The sequence below is a fragment of the Malus domestica genome, chromosome 03, assembly GCF_042453785.1.
Source record: "Malus domestica chromosome 03, GDT2T_hap1".
NCBI lineage: Eukaryota > Viridiplantae > Streptophyta > Magnoliopsida > Rosales > Rosaceae > Malus > Malus domestica.
The window spans coordinates 5,476,921-5,491,968 of NC_091663.1; the positions used below are offsets into that span (position 1 = coordinate 5,476,921).

General features: G+C 37.4%; 2 protein-coding genes and 1 long non-coding RNA gene across 6 annotated transcripts; all 3 read right to left on the reverse strand.

Moving 5' to 3' along the window:
- Positions 1–3,478: 3,478 nt before the first annotated feature.
- Positions 3,479–7,725, reverse strand: LOC103407708 (putative disease resistance protein RGA4). 4 transcript variants are annotated; one of them, XM_070818180.1, is made up of 4 exons: positions 4,615–7,725; positions 4,420–4,527; positions 3,963–4,279; positions 3,479–3,794 (listed from the first exon to the last, which is right to left on the reverse strand). In XM_070818180.1, exon 1 carries the CDS (start codon positions 7,532–7,534, stop codon positions 6,671–6,673), a length of 864 nt encoding a protein of 287 aa, XP_070674281.1. In that variant the 5' UTR covers positions 7,535–7,725; the 3' UTR covers positions 3,479–3,794; positions 3,963–4,279; positions 4,420–4,527; positions 4,615–6,670. The 4 variants fall into 4 exon arrangements, with proteins under 4 accessions (XP_070674281.1, XP_070674282.1, XP_070674283.1 ...); XM_070818181.1 differs by having other exon boundaries at positions 7,211–7,670; XM_070818182.1 differs by having other exon boundaries at positions 4,403–4,527; positions 7,211–7,670.
- Positions 7,726–8,257: 532 nt separating this feature from the next.
- On the reverse strand, positions 8,258–10,058 carry LOC108171367 (uncharacterized). Its single transcript, XR_011578727.1, has 2 exons — positions 9,432–10,058; positions 8,258–8,968 (listed from the first exon to the last, which is right to left on the reverse strand). It is a non-coding gene; the product is annotated as an uncharacterized lncRNA (long non-coding RNA).
- A 231-nt stretch (positions 10,059–10,289) lies between these two features.
- LOC139194034 (putative disease resistance protein RGA3) lies at positions 10,290–14,661 on the reverse strand. Its single transcript, XM_070818183.1, has 3 exons — positions 14,497–14,661; positions 10,940–13,826; positions 10,290–10,781 (listed from the first exon to the last, which is right to left on the reverse strand). Exons 2-3 carry the CDS (start codon positions 13,630–13,632, stop codon positions 10,751–10,753), a joined length of 2,724 nt encoding a protein of 907 aa, XP_070674284.1. The 5' UTR covers positions 13,633–13,826; positions 14,497–14,661; the 3' UTR covers positions 10,290–10,750.
- Between the last annotated feature and the right edge of the window lie 387 nt (positions 14,662–15,048).

Consider the following 15,048-nt stretch of genomic DNA (forward strand, 5'->3'; position numbering starts at 1 on the left):
ATACCATTTTTGGATTCTAATTTTGTGAAGGAGATTTAGAACTAAGTGTTCTGAAGGAGTGTCAGAATCTGACTTAGAGTGGCTACTGGAAGAAGAGGAACTGGATAGTTCTTCTTCGTGAGGGATTTTGACTTTAGTGAGTTGTGTACGAATATCGTGGTTATCAGATTTCAAAAATCAGATTTCCTCTTTAATCGTATTAATCTCTTTTTGGAGGTCACTGACCGTAATTTCTTTCTTAGTCTTACTAAACTTTGCTAGTGTAGTGCTAAGTGAGATTTGTGGTTTCTGGATTTGAGGTTGGCTAGTGCTTACCTCATCTTGGGAGACTAAGTTTTTAAGTTTTTTGAGGTAGAACCTTTTTAGATCGGGATCCTCAACATTGCTTATTAGTTCTAAGAGTAATTCTTCTTGTTTTTCTTGTTTAGTTATTACTGATATGTTTTTACAACAAGCATCGGGACATCTGAGCTTGATGTTTGGGGTAGAGTGCTTACTAGAAGCAGATTGATATGAAGATGATGAGGTATAACCAAGATCATCTTCGGATGAATGACTATTGTCAGTATCCTGGAGTTCTAGAGTTTGGATAAGTTGAAGTTTTTCTTCTTCAGAAACCTTCAACTGGTTTATAATTTGTTTTACTTTACACTTATTAGCGTAATGACCTTCTTTGCCACATTTGTAGCATTTTCCCTTATGACTATTGTCTTTAGAATGGAATTTTCCAGAGGATTTTCTCTTTCCTTTCCATCTCTTAGGTTTGGGATTTTCGTAGAATGGGTTTGGTTTGGCATACTTGCCTTTACGATACTTGGAGTAGTTAGGACGAGGTTTAGAAATCTTAGATTTATTAAAGATTGTTGATTTTTTCTTGAGGTTGGAGGGAGCTATAGGTGGTAAACCATATTGCTCACAGAATGTTCCTAACTCGTACTTGGCTATAGCCTTTTCCGATTGTGCTTGTTTAGATATTTTCATATCTATGCACATTTTTAATCCTTCTTTTTGGATGGTACTTATGATATGTCCATAGGTTAAGCTATCATATGGTATAATGCCTTCTTCGTTTACTAAGGTATTCCTAATTTTATGTGCGAAAAGGTTTGGTAATCCATTTATGAACTTTTCTTTCCAAAATGGTTGATTACTATCATCTCTAAGCATAACTCTTGACATAAATACATCTTTATACCATCTAAAATCACTTAGGGTTGGACACCTTAAGTTGCTTAGTTGGTCATGGATTCTGGATGTAATGTTGGAAGGGATTCCTATGAAATGTTGTATGATTGTATATAGTAAGGTATTGACTGCATCCGGGACACCACGTCCAAGATGTTCATCGAAGATAGGTATTCCTTCTTCATCTTGTTTTACGGCATTTCTTATTAGATTTCTGGATTCTTCTGTAAGGTGTTTCTCCCACCAGGAATGAAGCATTCCCGTGAATCCAGAGACAAGGATGTCTACTATTTGGGTCTGACTAAGGTCATGATTGGTGATATAACTATTTGCTACCATGGAGATATGTTGGAGTTTGTTTAATAACTCTTGTTCTGATAGACCATCTATATTCCATTCATAGAGTTTATCAGAAGAGACAGTGAATTGAGAGTGGAAATTCCGTTCTTCAAACTGAAGATCAGGAGGTGTTGGTCTGGGATACCAGTTTTTGGTTAAGGATGTGGGATTAGTTCTTTTGACGTTAAGACGTTTTACTTCAAGATTCTGAAAGGCTTTTTCCATTTGATAGATGGAATTAACACTTTCATCGTTTGAATCCTGAGTGGAGGAAGATGTTTCAGAATCGTGTGGATTATTAATCACACGAACTGATTTCTCTTTTTCTAGCTTATTGAGCATTTGTTCTATCTTAATAGACGTCGAGGTTTTTAAAGAGGGTGACTCTCTAAAACTTGGGTATTTCTTTACTAAGAGGTTTGACCGACAAATTGTCAATTTTTGTTTCAATTTTATCCAACTGTTTTCCTATGGTATGTAGGCTTTGGTTGGTAAAATTGTTTTGTTCAATAACAGGTTTGATACCTGCATCTTCCTTTGGAAGTTTGAACGGTGAGGCTAGGACTTGCGTATTCACAGTACCAATAAGAATTGTTTCTTTTGGAGGGTGGCTGGAGGAGACAATTGTCTTGTCTTCTTTGAGCCAATTTTCTTTGGTTATTACTTGTACTTGTTTTTCGGACTCATAATGTTTTTCCACGAAGTCGAAGAAAAATATTTCAAGTCTGTTGGTTTGCATGAAATTTTTCCATGCCTTATGGATTTTTAGTTTTTCTTCAGTAGTATACTTACTTCTGAAGATGTTTCGTCGAGGGACGTTTTCTAAGGCTTCGATGTCTCTACATAGTTTTTTACGATCATATTTAAAAGGTTCTTGTCTGGTTAAAACCAATAGCTGGTGATGTACTGGTTCTGCCTCAAAGTCAGAAGCAGTTGGGGATGTTTGTTCTTCCTTATTAGGAATGGATGGGAATTGGTAAGTAGGCTGGACTACTTGAGCGTTTGTCTCAAGTGATTGAAGTTTAAAATTTAAAAGATCATTTACTAATTCTTGCTGGGTGACTGAGGAGCCTGTATCTACTGATTTTAATTTTCTATTAGCTAAGGAGTTGATTAATTCTTGGTCTCGACCTTGCCTATCGTTTGGCATAGATCCAGAGAAAGAATTCCTACTGGAAGCAAAAGATTTAATTGATCTATTGGAGTCACAAGACTTTCTGGCAGGACGATCAAAATTAATTTTAACCGTTCCGTCAAAATATTGTTCTATGTTGTCTAAATTGACTAGACTATTTTGGATGGCTACTGGCCGGCTTTCATTTATCAGACACCAATCTGAAGGAAGATTGATTTCTGACCACCTAATGGTTCTAGGTATTTTAATATTGGCATTCTCTTGATTGGTTTGGATCAAGAGAGTATGATCCTTCGGACTTTTGGTTAAAGCCTGAAAGTTCATATTTGTGCCAGTGACTTTATAATAAATTCTGTAAATTAAGGCCAAAGGCTGTGTTCCTTCGAGGACTTTATATCCTGAAGTTTTAATATTTAGTGTAAGTGCTTTCAGTATGTGTGGGTCGGATAGACTTATGGTGAGATCTGGAAAGCAATCAAAATGGATAGGTCCATTACAGAGACTGGATTCAATCATTCCGAGAATGCTATCACTGAAGTCAGTGAATCTAGCATCGCAGAGACACAAAAGGATAGAGGTATTAAGACCTCTACGTGTTAATGGTTTAGCTGCAATTTGCACTAATCCTATATGAATATAATTATGACCATCTTTCCTATGGGAATTAATTTGTTCTGGGATGAACAATTGACAAGTTTCATGTTCTTTACTAAGAGCATAAGCTTGTTCAACCGTTTTGACATGATGTTCAGTTTTAAAAGAGGCTAATGCCCATTTCTTTTTATAAATATTTTTTGAAGATATTTTTGGGATATTCCATTCAGAAAAATCAAGACTACTGTCTGTTTGAAATTCAAATTTTTGTTCTTCATTGACAATATCAGGTATTGTTCCTAAATTTGATCTAGAGCTAGTGCTGGCCATAGAATTAGATCTAAACAATCTACTCATACCAATAAATATCAGACAATCGAAATACAGAAACTCCAACCACAATCATTTGGACTTTCCAATCAAGCTGCTAGACTAGGACCATAAAGCCGAGTCTGGGATTCTTGAACTACTCAACTTACTCACAATGGCACTCTTAGTTCAATCTCTCCCGGAAATCTTCCCTCCTTCAGCTAGAGAAAACCTGCAATATACAAGAGAACAGAAGCTAACACTAAGCTAACAGTAAATCGTGTGCATCAATCAAAGACGAGCGTTATTGAAAAGGCCAATAGCTGTTTTCGCAAAAGGAATTAAACGAATAGGAAATGATAATCTAGCTCCCAGCAAGAAGAAAAAGGGGTTTGCGCACCAATTCATCGAGGTAAACTTCGAAAGCACCAGTGCCTTGGAGGAAGGACTGCAATGCATTGCCTAGAAGCCAAGGGGATGCAATGGTTACCAAATCTATTTGCACGAAGAGAATAATACCAAGCAGGAGGTGTCGTAATCCCCAACATAGGAAATATATGCTCGCCCGCCATTATAATCCCAAAAACTCCAACTTGAGTACCCGGAACCAGCTTGCTGACCACACGCTTTGGAAGGGGCGGGGGACAGTTCGAAAGTTCAACATGGATTCCAGGAAACGCAGCCTCCAACATCTTCGTCATTGTTACCGCATTCCCCCTACCAAATGCAAATTCTTTCGATAAGAAAATATAGTCCAACCCCGAGGATCCAATCTAACATGTTCAGAGCCAAACAAGTAGAAAACCCTACCCCTTCTAGAAACGAAAACAAAAAAGATACAAGAAAGTGAAACAAACCCTCTAGCTTAAATCAAACCATGCATCAGTAATCCTCGGATTGCAGTAAGAAGATGTTGGGACTAAGTGCGGCATTGCTCCTTTAACAAAATCATGTCCAGAGATCATCTGAAGATTTAAAAGAAAAATAAGTAAACAATACAATGGCAGTGACAATTGATAATCTCATACATAAATATGTACATAATAGTTCACCTCTGATAACCAACAGCTCTACCATGAATGAAAATCCAGGGTCCGCCAATTTCTATTTTCAGGATGCAATGGATTTAGAGTCCTCGTTTCGGATAGAAAATGGATGTTTGGGATATGAGAAATCTTAGGCCACTCGTCTCCACTGCGTTGTTTGCAACACTTTTCAAAGATGCTCGAACATGTGTTGAAGATAAGATTCTGTAGTTGTACTTTGCAAAGGAAGTCTGGCACTGTCTTTAAATCAGGGCAGCAATTAATTTCGAAGTAAGAAAGGCATGGCATGATTGTAATTTCAGATTCTTCTTTCTTCCACCCTTCCACGCCTTCCCACCCTTCCCAGTTAAGCATTCTGCGAAGGCGGAGTTCTTTCAATTTTGGGAATAACAATGGCGATGATTTGAATGATGTTTGATCTTCTATTCCCAAAAATTCACCACCAACCTTTCTCAGTCTGCGCATCTCAGCTATGGTCAGTATTTCAAGGGACGGAAGTTTCCCAAGAGGAGGCAAAAATTCACACTCTTCCCACCATACAATGGTAACGATTCTCAAGTGGTTTAACGATGCCATCCAAATTGGCCAGGCGCTCCCAGTATGCCCAAGAATGTCCAAAGTTTCCAAATCTTTGTGCGGTCGTAAGACATTCAATATTTCTACACTGCTTTTTGTCTGCCTGTAGTGCATATCTCTACAATCTATTCCGAGATGAAAAAGTTGGTTTTGATCCCACAACTGAGCTTTCTCAACCTCACTCACATCTTTTACATCCCCAGAAAGCTGTACGACGAGACTACCCTGAAGGTTCAAGGTTCTCAGATCTTCAAATTGTAATGCTTCTTCCTTGTCACCGCAACACACAACAAACGTATCCAGTGTCTGCAAACTTGTTAACCTCCCAATCCCTTTTGGTAAGTACTCGAGAAAACAACATCCTTCAATATAAAGATGTTTTAAGCTAATCAATTTTCCCATGTTATCAGGTAGTTTTCCAAGTGAGCTGCAACAAAAAAGGCGCAAGGTACGCAAATTGTATAATTCACAAATAGCATCCGGTAATTTCTTCAAACTATTATTCAGAGACAAATCAATATGCTTCAAATGTATCAATTGTCCAATCTCCTCTGGAAGTTCTTCGAAGCCATTACCATACACCAAGTCACCACTCAAATTTAATGTCCTAAGACATTTCAATTGCAAATAAACTCTGAGCTTATTGTAGTTATATTCCATTTAAAAGTTGTGAGTGTGCGCATATTTTTGTAATTGGAAGATGAGATAGCTGTGAAAGTGGACCTTTGGGTACTGAAGCTAAGGTCAAATGGCGAACCTTATCACCCAATACTGCTATTTCATTGGTAGCACCCTCACCCTCACCCTCAATAATCAAGCATTCATTCTTGGTGAGAAATTGTAGAAAGTCATGCACAATATCATGCATTTTGCAACTTACAACTTTACCACTGCCACGATCTTTCTCAAAATCTTGGAAAAAAGAACGTGCTACTAAGTTATCAAAATATGCTTGGCCATCCAGAGAATTACGATAATCTTGTGCCATCCAAAGATTAATCAAACAATCTCTGTCAAACTGATAATCTTTAGGAAAAATAGCACAATATAATAGGCAACATTTAACTTCTGGGGCCAAATCATAATAACTTAGTAATAGTGGTTGGAAAACTTCTTGCTCGACATCTTTTAGACCCCACATTTTACTGCTCAAAACATCTTGCCATTCTCTCCGTGTTGTCTTGTTGTGCATCAGACTACCTAAAGTTTGGGCAGCAAGAGGCAAACCTTTACACTTCTTTACAATTTCCTGACTAATATCTTCAAACTTATTGGACTTGTTGACTTCCTTACCGTAAAAGGCCATGTGATTGAAGATTGATAAACAAAATTGTTCACTCAATTCTCCCATACTGATCATGTGACTTTTTGCTCTCATCATATCAGCAACCTCATGCTGTCTTGTTGTCACCACTATTCTACTGCCTTTAGCACCGCTTTGAATCAATGCTGCCTCTAATTGTTCCCACTTTTTACGGTCTCGAGTCTACACATCAAGGACAAGGAGAAACGTTTTGCCCTCAATGGATGCAGACACAGATCGTAAGACATCGTCCAACTCATTTGAACTTGGGGGATTATTACCAATAATAGCTTTGGCAATCTTAATCTCCTCCAAAGGATCTGACACACAAACCCATGTTCTCTTTTCAAAATGGGTTTTAACTTTGGGATCATTATATACTAGTTGTGCCAAAGTTGTTTTGCCCATTCCTCCCATCCCTACAATAGGGATGATAAGGGTTCCCCTCCCTTGTTCACTACTATCAGTCAACAACTTTGTTATCAAAACATCTTTTTCGTTTTCTCGTCCAAAGATGTAAGATACATCAACGAAAGACGAAGTTAACCGTCGTTCAAGTCGTTGAGTGCCTTTCTCTATGTGAAACCCATACCTTTTTCTTTGATTATAAATCAAAGTTAAACTCTCATTCAGCTCTTTTATCCTAGCAGCAATATCATGACGAATAAAGACCTGACTGACTTGGCCAAAACAAAAACAACCAGAGGAAACAGAAAATCTGACCTTCTTTTCAGGAACAAGAGCAGCTGCGCCTTCTCTTTCTTGCTTCTCAACCTGTTGCCTCAGAAGGTCATAGTTCCACTCGTCCAGCACATCCCCCATCTGGTAAGATATTTCCTTGAGGCTATCCAACCAGTTTCTCACACTTTCGTCCTCCACTTGCCTTCGCTCTGCGTCCTGAAGCACAGCTTGAATAGCTTTGAGATTGCTAGTGAATTCTTGAACATATTTCTTAACGTTCAAAACATTTTCCACCTTATCTTCTATGTAATGAAAAGTTGCTGAAGCCAACCGCTCTAGCAGCACGGAAACGATCGCATCAGCCATGTTTAGTGTTTGGAATCAACTAACAGTGGATTACTGAAACAAGTAGGGAAGTAGGTATGAAGAAGAAAGGCAGGGTGGTTGTGCAAGTGCCTTTCCTTTACCAAGTTTATAGTTTTCAAGGCAAACTCCAAGTCAAGACTCAATTATATTTGAGTTCAACGAAAATTATTAGATGGGGACACCCTGTCCTGATACAAGAATCCAGCTCAAATTATAATACATTAAACTCAATTAGTGGAGAAATTTTTCAGTATGCCCAGAACACAGAGCGGTACATCACGTGTTCTTAGATAAGTGGTGAGGAATTTTATTTTTTATGGTATTAATTTTTTTAACACAAAAATCTCATCACTTATAAGACACGTGATGTACTACTCTGTGTTCCGAGCACATTAAAAAATCTCTCAAATTAGTGAATTATAATACATTAAACTCAATTAGTATCATTAATTAAGTTTAATGTAATATAATTTTCTCTTTGAAACTGATTTTATCTCGCTTTAACTCCTAAAAGAAATGTTAAATTTAAGGATATTTTGAAAATTTCACTTTTTATAAACTTAAGGGATTTTACAGCTCAAAGCAGTGGAGAGTAAATTAAATGAAATAGTAACAAATGTGAAACATGTTGTTTTGAGAGAGTCTCCTTAACAAGTGGTTAATATAAAAACGATAACATTTAAAATAAAATAAAACAAATTACATAGTTTGCGATCATGTTCATTGTTCAAGCAACAACTAAGATTGCTAATAAACCAAGACCTATGCCTTTAAGTGGCTGATAACATTTAAAATAAAATAAAACAAAATTCATCATAACTCTCGCAAATTAGATTTGTTTAAAATATTACAATGTGGAAAGAAGAAACTAATCTCTTACGTGTATACACTCGCAATCACATTGTGTGAATCGAACCCTATGCCCTTAAGTTGCCCTCGTTGTCATCTTTTTATTTATCAACCCTTGTTGTCTTCTTTCGGTTGCCCTTTCCTGTAATGAATCACTTTCCAGCTCTTCGACCAATAAAACAAATCACTTTCCAGCTCTAAAGCGATCGCACCTTTCAAGTGGCCGACACAATCAACTCTAACTTGCCACTGTTGCCAGCTGTAGAGGGTCCTACCCTGCCTCTTGAGCGCATAGGCCACATTCGTGGAGGGTCCTGCCCTGCCTCTTGAGCGCATAGGTCACGGTCTTGTGGCTAGCATGCTCAGTGTATGTCACGACGTCTATGATAACGTTCTCCAAGAAGATCTTGAGCACGCCATGTGTCTCCTCGTAGATCAAGCTGCTGATACGCTTCACACCGCCTCTGCGAGCCAAACGGCGGATGGCCGGCTTGGTGATGCCCTGGATGTTGTCGCGGAGAACCTTATAGTGACGTTTTGCCCCTCCTTTGCCACGCCCAGTCATTTTGTTTCAAGCTTGGATTTCTGCGAAAAAGAGAAAATACTAATTTCACAATTTCCATTAGAAATACACTTGAGAATTGAAAAATAACGAAAAATTTGGGAAAATTCGAGTGGGTGAAGAGATGAGAAAGTTTTGTAACTTTCAAATTTCAACATAAATATGCAAATCCCATCATATATGGAGTTTTCGTTTCTAATTGCACATTTTCTCGGAACCAAACAAAAATTTCAAATTCAAACAATCAAATTCATATTGAAATAGAACAAGTACGGTGAATTGAACATAATCTAACCGAACAACCAAATTTCGAGATTCAAATTTGAATTTGATTAAACAATTCGCAATGAACACTAAGAAATCCATAAAAAAAACCCTAAATTTTATTCCAATCAAATCTATCGAAATTCCAAATTTTTCAAAAATCAAAGGGAAAAAAAATGCTCAGAGAAACGAAATGGTTGAGAAATTGAGACGAACGCGAACCTGGATGGGGAACTGTTCATTACAACTATCCACAAAACATTCTATTGATGTGTCTTGTGTTGTATAACAGTGACAATTCATCACAACTCCTAGCTCGAAGCCTTTGAACCTACTAACCAAGTATGCGATGCGAGCTTGAAACTCCAACTTGAGCAACCGGAACCAGCTTGCTGGCCTCAAGGAAACTTTGGGCTTCTGGCCCATAACTAGCACATTGATGGTCATTTTTCTCATTTTAGACGAATATGAACAATGGAGGGAGACATAATGATTTAAAGATAGGAAAATGATACACACACACCGTTTGTAGCTTCATACAACCCTGTTTAATTCAGTCCGTTAATTTTGTTTGATTTATTCAATATGACGATAAAAAATAAAGACAGATGCATGAAGCTAAAAAGAGTGAAAATTACCTCATTAAAGGTAAACGCTCTTACCTACTTGAGTTACATATGTCTTGCTAGACAATCGTTTTCTTTGGAGAATTATATAGCAATTTTATGAAGGAATTTTGATATGTAAGAAGCTTGAAATTCAGTTGGTTAAGGTATTCATTCCTTAAACAAAATTGCTTGCCTAACAAATGAAAAAAAAACATTGGTTTGGATACCCAAACAAGTTTACAAATAAACCAAAATTAAACCTTTACAAGTTACATTTGATTTGATATAATAGAGAATTTAATAAACTGAAAAAAAAAATTTTAAAAAAAGAAAAAGAAAGAAAGGAGGACGAAGAGTATGACATCCATTGATAGCAAAGAGAGAAAAACCGATAAACTCTTCGTAGATAGAACGATAAATACAACATTACTTAAGTCGTTAAGAACGCTCGTGCATACAAAGTCAAAATTACTTTTATTATTATTTTTTTTTAGAAAACCTCGACGGTACGAGAAATTTTTTATTGATAACGAAAAAAGAAATCACACCTAGTCAGAGGGAGACATAAACATAAACCCTCATAGTACAAGAAAAAAAGATAAAAAACATGCAAAAGAAGGGAGGACATAAACCTAACCCTTCGTAGTTCAATAAAAAAAGGAGAAAAAACAACATGCAAAAGAAGGGGGGACATAAACCTTACCCCTCTAGAAACGAAAACAAAAAGGATACAAGAAAGTGAGACAAACCCAGAGCTTAAATCAAATCATGGTTTGATATTTGAAGAAATTACCCATCAGCATCAGTAATCCTCGGATTGCAGTAAGAAGATGTTGGGACTAAGTGCGGCATTGCTCCTGATCATACATATCCCCACAGGAGTACAGGACAATTTAAACTTGATGATCATCATGTGCCATAAGAAGATTATGCCTAGCGAGTCACCGCTTGATCGACATGGCTCCTTTAACAAATCATGTCCAGAGATCATATGAAGATTTAAAAGAAAAATAAGAAAACAAATTTAATGGCAGTGACTATTAATAATCTCATACATAAATATCTACATAATAGTTCTATTACCAGAAGAAGTAGACGAGATTGGTATTTCAGGGTTCGTACTCTGAAATAAGCTCCAGGGTCCGCCAATTTCTAGTTTCAGGATGCATTAGATTTGGAGCCCTCCGTTCGGATAGAAAATGGATGTTTGGGATATGAGAAATCTTGGGCCACTCCTCTCCACTGCCTTCTTCGCAACGCTTTTCAAGGATGCTCGAGCATCTGTTGACGATAAGATTCTGTAGTGGTACTTTGCAAAGGAAGTCTGGCAGTGTCTTTAAGTTACGGCAGAAATAAATTTCTAAGTAAGAAAGGCATGGCATGATTGTAATTTCAGATTCTTCTTTCTTGCACCCTTCCACGCCTTCCCACTCTTCCCAGTTCCCCATTTTGCGAAGGCGGAGTTCTTTCAATTTTGGGAATAATGATGGCGATGATTTGAATGATGTTTGATCTCCTATTCCCAAAAATTCACCACCAACCTTTCTCACTCCTGGCATCCCATCTATGGTCAGTATTTCAAGGGACGGAAGTTTCCCAAGAGGAGGCAAAAGTTCACACTTTTCCCACCCAACAATGGTAACGATTCTCAAGTGGTTTAACGATGCCATCCAAATTGGCCAGGTGGTCCCAGTATACCCAAGAATGTCCAAAGCTTCCAAATCTTTGTGCGGTCGTAAGACATTCAATATTTCTACATTGCTTTTTGTCTGCTTGTAGTGCACATCTCTACAATCTATTCCGAGATGAAAAAGTTGGTTTTGTTCCCACAACTGAGCTTTCTCAACCTCCCTCACATCTTTTACATCCCCAGAAACCTGTACGACAAGACTACCCTGAAGTTTCAAGGTTCTCAGATCTTCAAATTGTAATGTTTCTTCCTTGTCATCGCAACACACAATATACATATCCAGTGTTTGCAAACTTGATAACCTCCCAATCCCTTTTGGTAAGTACTCGAGAGAAAGACATCCTTCAATATAAAGATATTTTAAGCTAATCAATTTTCCCATGTTATCAGGTAGTTCTTCGAGTGTGACACAATAGAAAAGGCGCAAGGTACACAAATTGTACAATTCACATATAGCATCCGGTAATTTCTCCAAACTACTATTATAAGACAAATCAATATGCTTCAAATGTATCAATTGTCCAATCTCCTCTGGGAGTTCTTTGACGTAAGTATAACCTATCCATTCACCACTCAAAATTAATGTCCTAAGACATTTCAATTGCAAAATAAAATCTGAGCTTATTGCAGTTATTTTTGATTTAAAAGTTGTGAGTGTGCGTAGATTTTTGCAATTGGAAGATGAGATAGCTGGTGAAAGTGGACCCTTGGGTACTGAAGCTAAGGTCAAATGGCGAACCTTATCACCCAATACTGGTATTTCATTGGTGGCACCCTCACCCTCAATAATCAAGCATTCATCCTTGGTGAGAAAATGTAGAAAGTCATGCACAATATCATGCATTTTGCAACTTACGACTTTATCACTACCACGATCTTTCTCAAAATCTTGAAAAAAAGAGCGTGCTACTAAGTTATCAAAATATGTTTGACCAATCATTCCCTTATCTTTATTCCCTTTCGAATTAAGGTAATCTTGTGCCATCCAGAGATTAATCAAACAATCTCTGTCAAACTCATAATCTTTAGGAAAAACAGCACAATATAATAGGCAACATTTAACTGTTGGGGTCAAATCATAATAACTTAGTAACAGTGGTTGGAAAACTTTTTGCTCGACATCTTCTAGATCCCATATTTTACTTCTCAAAACATCTTGCCATTCTCTCCGTGTTCTCTTGTTGCGCATCAGACTACCTAAAGTCTTTGCAGCAAGAGGCAAACCCTTACACTTCTTTACAATTTCATGACTAATATCTTCAAACTTATTGGACTCGTTGACTTCCTTTCCAAAAAAGGCCATGTGATTGAAGATTAACAAACAAAATTGTTCACCCAATTCTCCCATACTGATCATGTGACTTGTTGCTCTCATCATATCAGCAACCTCATGTTTTCTTGTTGTCACCAATATTCTACTGCCTTTAGCACCACTTTGGATCAATGGTACCTCTAATTGCTCCCACTTTTCACGGTCTTGGGTCCACACATCATCAAGGACAAGGAGAAACCTTTTGCCCTCAATGAATTTAGACACACGCTGCAAGACATCGTCCAACTCATTTGAACTTGGGGGGTCATTACCAATAATAGCTGTGGCAATCTTAATCTCCTCGAAAGGATCTGAGACACAAACCCATATTCTCTTTTCAAAATGGGCTTTAACTTTGGGATCATTATATACTAGTTGGGCCAAAGTTGTTTTGCCCATTCCTCCCATCCCTACAATAGGGATGATAAAGGTCCCCCTCCCTTGTTCACTACTATCAGTCAACAACTTTGTTATCAAAACATGTTTTTCGTTTTCTCGTCCAAAGATGTTAGATACATCAACGAAAGACGAAGTTATCCGTTGTTCAAGTCGTTGAGTGCCTTTCTCTATGTGAAACCCATACATTTTTCTTTGCTTATAAATCAAAGTTAAACTCTCATTCAGCTCTTTTATCCTAGCAGCAATGTCATCATGAAGAAAGACCTGACTGACTTGGCCAAAACAAAAGCAACCAGAGGAAATAGAAAATCTGACCTTCTTTTCAGGAACAAGAGCAGCTGCACCTTCTCTTTCTTGCTTCTCAACCTGTTGCCTCAGAATCTCATAGTTCCACTCGTCCAGCACATCCCCCATCTGGTAAGATATTTCCTTGAGGTTATCCAACCAGTTTCTCACACTTTCGTCCTCCACTTGCCTTCGCTCTGCGTCATGAAGCACAGCTTGAATAGCTTTGAGATTGCTAGTGAATTCTTGAACGTATTTCTTAACGTCCAAAACGTTTTTCACCTTATCTTCTATGTAATGAAAAGTTGCTGAAGCCAACCGCTCTAGCAGCACGGAAACGATCGCATCAGCCATGTTTAGTGTTTGGAATCAACTGACAGTGGATTAGTGAAACAAATAGGAAAGTTTATATGAAGAAGAAAGGCAGGATGGTTGTGCAAGTGTCCTTCCTCTACCAAGATCATAGTTTTCAAGGCAAAAGCCAAGTCAATTATATTACGTATCCTAACTTTGAATTCAACAAAAATTAGACGGGGACACGCTGTCTTGATACATGGATCCAGCTAACTGAGTTGAAAATTCTCCAAATTCTAATATATTAAACCCAAATAGTCAAATTATAATGCATAAAAAAATTCAAGTGACTATTTATTTCAAGTTTTAAGTTGAATTTGTTTAACCATCAGAGTTGGACAACTAGAACAAATAATTAAGTAATGAGGTGTTGGTGGGTGACAATTACAAATAATTAGCCATCAGAGTTGGATTACGAAAACAAATTATAATGCAGTAGTATAGTTAATTAAGTAATGAGGGGTTCGTGGGTGACAATTACAGATGCTTAACTGCTTAACCCAAGGATTAAATTTAAATTTAATGGAAAATAACACCTTACTGTAATACGCCAAAGAGTGTTTCTTGAGCTTAATTACCATTTGACAATTAACAGTTTATTGACTTTTTAATTAAAGATAACTTTAGTTTGGAAAATACCTGCAAGAAGAATTCTCAGATTTCTCCGGAAGCTGGAAGTGATGATGGTGGTGAAAACCCTAGCAGAACAATCTGTGATCGATCCATTGCTGCACTCTACAGATATGAGAGAGAGAGGAAGATGGTTATTTGGACCTTTTGAGATATGCTTTATCGAATTCTGCACTCAAGTTGTGGGTCCGGTCAGAGTGTTGTTTGGGCACCCAATTTTTATCTTTAGACACATATTCTTTGGACACATTAAGGGTAGCATTGTAAACCAAGTTGATTATTTTCTGTTAGTTTTCCTAACTGTAATTAGTTAGATGAGCTGTCATTAGCTAGAAGGAAGGATCTCTTACTTGGATATATATGAACCAGAATGTTACCTTGTTGATTAAAGAAATACATAAATAGTTTTCTCATCATGATTTTATCGTCATTTGTCTAACAACCTCTCGATCCTAACCACTTCACCTCTGCTTCTGCACCACCTTTCTCCTGCGCCTCTGCGTTCGAATCCTAAATATACACAAATCTCTTCACACCCTTAAGTGTTTAGCAATTGACTTT